Below are 3,523 nucleotides of genomic sequence, written 5' to 3'. Positions count from 1 at the left end.
CGTGTACGGCAAGGACTTCTATTTGCTTCGCTAATGTTCGTGTAGACTCGTCGAGTAGGCATCCAACTCGCTGAGTTCTTCATGATTTTAACTCTTTTTCTTCTTTCTTCAATCCCCAAGCTCCCGATTGCATTTCCCACTTCCTTTCGCTTCCGAGCACATCTTTTAGGCTGAAAATACAGTTTAAACATAATTAAGTACCTTTTATCCATAAATTGCAATAAATTAGCCAAAAAGTATTAAAATTCTATACGAAATATATAGCTAAATATGCACATATCATGCTGAAATTCCAGACCCAATAAGGTATCCTAAAATGCACGAATTGGTCGTCTCACACATGATACATGGTCCTTGTGGTAGCTTAAACTCTGATTGTCCTTGTAAGAATAATGAGCAAAATAAATGTCGTTTTAGATACCCTCGACAATTCAATGAGAAAACGTTACAAGGAAAGGATTCATATCCTGTGTACCGAAGAAGAGATAATGGTATAGAGGTGGACATACGAGGCAATAAGATGGATAACAGGTGGGTTGTCCCATATAACCCAAAGTTGTTAATGATGTTTAACTTCCATGTGAATGTTGAGGTATGCTCGAGTATAACCTCCGTGAAATATGTGTTTAAGTATATTTACAAGGGTCATGACAAACAAGTTATCAATATTGATCCGGATGGACAACCAATTTATATCAATGAGATAAAACGGTATCAAGATGCACGATATGTCTCACCTCCTGAGGCAATATGGATGATTTTTAGCTTCCCCCTTTCTCAGATATACCCTTGTGTGATGGCTTTGCAGGTTCATCTCCCAAATCAACAGATGGTTAGGTTCAGTGAGGATGATATGCTGACTAGCGTTGTTGAAAAGGAGAGAGATAATAGATTAATGTTGACTACCTTTTTTTTTTAAAATAAAGAAGATATTCGTGCAAGAGAATATAAATACATAGATTTTCCTAAAAAATTTATGTGGGATACGAAGTCACGTCATTGGAATCATCGAAAACTAGGATTAATGTGAGGTCGTTTGGTTTCTGCTAATCCTGCTGAAGGGGAGCGATACTACCTTCGCCTACTTTTATTGCATATTAATGGCCCTACGTGTTTTGAAGATCTCTATACGGTCAACAACATAAAATACCCAACATTTCGGAAAGCAACTCTCAAAAGAGGCTTAATAGAGTCCGATGATGGTTTGTCTCAATGTCTTACAGAGGCATCTTTGTTTCAATTTCCCAATGCTCTTAGAAGGCTGCTTGCGACGATATTGAGTTTTTGTGAGCCAGGAGATGTTCGTAGGTTATGGCATGACTACTACAATGGTATTTCAGAAGATTATAGGCGACAATACGGAAGTGTTGAGAGAGTCCAGAATATGGTCCTCACTGAAATCATGGTATTCCTACAATCTATGGGTGACCGTATTGATGATTTTGATCTTCCAAAAATAAATCAAAATGTTGATTTAGAATTTGGAGTTTTTTGTGAGGTACAAGAAGAGTGCTCTATTGTTTTAGAACCTGAACATTTACAAGCCCGAGATTCTCTCAATCCCGAACAAAAGTTTGTGTATGATGAGATCATGCGGCATGTCCATAATGATATTCCAGGAGTGTTCTTCATAGACGGTCCTGGTGGAACAGAAAAAACATTTTTGTACAAAGCTTTAGTTGCTAATATTCGTTCGTGTGGTCATATTGCACTCGTGATTTCTTCATCGGGTGTTGCGGCTAATAACATGCTCGGGGGAAGAACAGCTCACTCTCGCTTTACGATTCCTATCAATCTTGAAAATAACTCGGTCTGCAAGATTTCAAGACAAAGTGGTACTGCACAACTACTTTAGACTGCAAAAGTAATAATTTGGGACGAAGCGTCGATGGCTAAAAGACATGCGTTGGAGGCGGTTGACCGTACAATGAAAGATATCACTGGGGTGATGCACCCATTTGGTGGAAAGATAATGGTTTTGGGAGGTGACTTCAGACAAGTGTTTTCGGTCGTTAGACGTGGAACACGAGCACAGACTGTGGATTCTAGCATACGGATGTCGCCTCTTTGGTCTTCGATTATCAAGTTGCGGTTAACTATAAATATGAGAGCACTAACCTATCCATGGTTCTCAGACTTTCTATTACGTGTTGGTAAAGGAGTTGAAGAAACGGTGCACGGAAACGTTATTCGCATCCCTGATGATATGGTAATTCCCTTCACTGAAAAAGAAAAGTCATTGCATGCTTTGATTGATGCAATCTTTCCATCCTTTGAAACTAATAGATCTGAAACAGATTATATTATTTCACGTGCAATATTATCCACAAGAAATGATAGTGTCGATGAGATTAATGATTATTTGATCGGATGATTCCATGGAAAAGAGAGAATTTACTATAGTTTTGATGAAGCCCTGGACGGTATAAATAACTTCTATCCTGTGGAATTCTTGAACACACTCAGTGTTAGTGGTTTGCCCCCTCATTAGTTAAGACTGAAAGTTGGATGCCCGATAATACTGTTACGGAATCTCGACCCGACAAATGGATTATGTAACGGCACCCGATTGCTATGTAAAAGTTTTCAGCACAATGTCATTGATGCCGAAATAGCTGTTGGTCAACATGCTAGAAAGAGGGTATTTTTGTCAAAGATTCCTCTAAGTCCGTCTGAAGATGACATGTTCCCGTTCAAGCTGAAGAGAAAGCAATTTCCAATTCGATTATGTTTTGCAATGACAATAAATAAAGCTCAGGGACAAACAATTCCAAATGTATGAATTTATCTTCCAGAATCGGTTTTCTCGCATGGCCAACTTTATGTGGCATTATCCAGAGGGATATCACGTGCCACCAAAAAAGTATTGGTGAAATCCGATGAACAATTCAACGACAGTGAAGTCTATATGTCAAATGCCGTGTATAAAGAAGTGTTGCATGATTAATAATGACCAGCCAATCATGTGTTCATATTCATTTTTAAAGAATCCCAACTTTTCATTTTTAATTATTTTTGATTTTGTTTCTGCTAGCATGACTCTTATTGATAATTGTTTATGTGTAGTAAACTATTTGCGCAAAAACACTAATCCTATATACAAACTGATTTCTGAAGAAAAAAAGTCGCACCTGGCGCTTGGCGCGGGTAGACGGCTAGTATATATATATATATATATATATATATATATATATATATATATATATATATATATATATATATATATATGTATATATATATATATATATATATATATATATATATATATATATATATATATACATTTTAATAATAAATGAAGTGATTTAATAAAAACTTTAGATATAACCGTTATTTCACCACTATCCCACTGATATTTGCCAAATGTCAGTCAAATAGCGGTCAAATACCGGTCAATATCGTCGATATTTGTAGTACCGCAATTTTGGACCGCTATTTTGCCAACTACCGCTAACCGTTATCCCACCGCTGTTGACTGCACATCGTGTTATGAAGATTATCCGGAAAAAAAAACTAGAAGTCA

The 3,523-nt window shown here is 36.9% G+C and overlaps 2 protein-coding genes across 2 annotated transcripts; both read left to right on the top strand.

Annotated features, from left to right (window-relative positions):
- Positions 1-316: 316 nt before the first annotated feature.
- On the top strand, positions 317-1,855 carry LOC145138907 (uncharacterized). Its single transcript, XM_079072910.1, has 2 exons — positions 317-842; positions 1,224-1,855. The coding sequence occupies exons 1-2, from the start codon at positions 317-319 to the stop codon at positions 1,853-1,855; spliced, it is 1,158 nt and encodes a 385-aa protein (XP_078929036.1).
- A 33-nt stretch (positions 1,856-1,888) lies between these two features.
- Positions 1,889-2,374, top strand: LOC145138906 (uncharacterized). Its single transcript, XM_079072909.1, has one exon. The coding sequence runs from the start codon at positions 1,889-1,891 to the stop codon at positions 2,372-2,374; it is 486 nt and encodes a 161-aa protein (XP_078929035.1).
- Positions 2,375-3,523: the final 1,149 nt, after the last annotated feature.

The sequence above is a fragment of the Lactuca virosa genome, chromosome 9, assembly GCF_052849685.1.
Source record: "Lactuca virosa cultivar CGN04683 chromosome 9, Lactuca_virosa_CGN04683_v6, whole genome shotgun sequence".
NCBI lineage: Eukaryota > Viridiplantae > Streptophyta > Magnoliopsida > Asterales > Asteraceae > Lactuca > Lactuca virosa.
Note: the sequence above shows the minus strand (reverse complement) of the source record. Positions and strands in the feature narration are given on the sequence as shown.

Bases quoted from the DNA above. Each gene is read 5' to 3' on its own strand.
- LOC145138907 (XM_079072910.1), top strand. From the start codon at position 317: ATGCACGAATTGGTCGTCTCACACATGATACATGGTCCTTGTGGTAGC. The intron at 843-1,223 runs GTGAGGATGATA...AATGTCTTACAG, and splicing joins TCAACAGATGGTTAGGTTCA to AGGCATCTTTGTTTCAATTT.
- LOC145138906 (XM_079072909.1), top strand. From the start codon at position 1,889: ATGGCTAAAAGACATGCGTTGGAGGCGGTTGACCGTACAATGAAAGAT.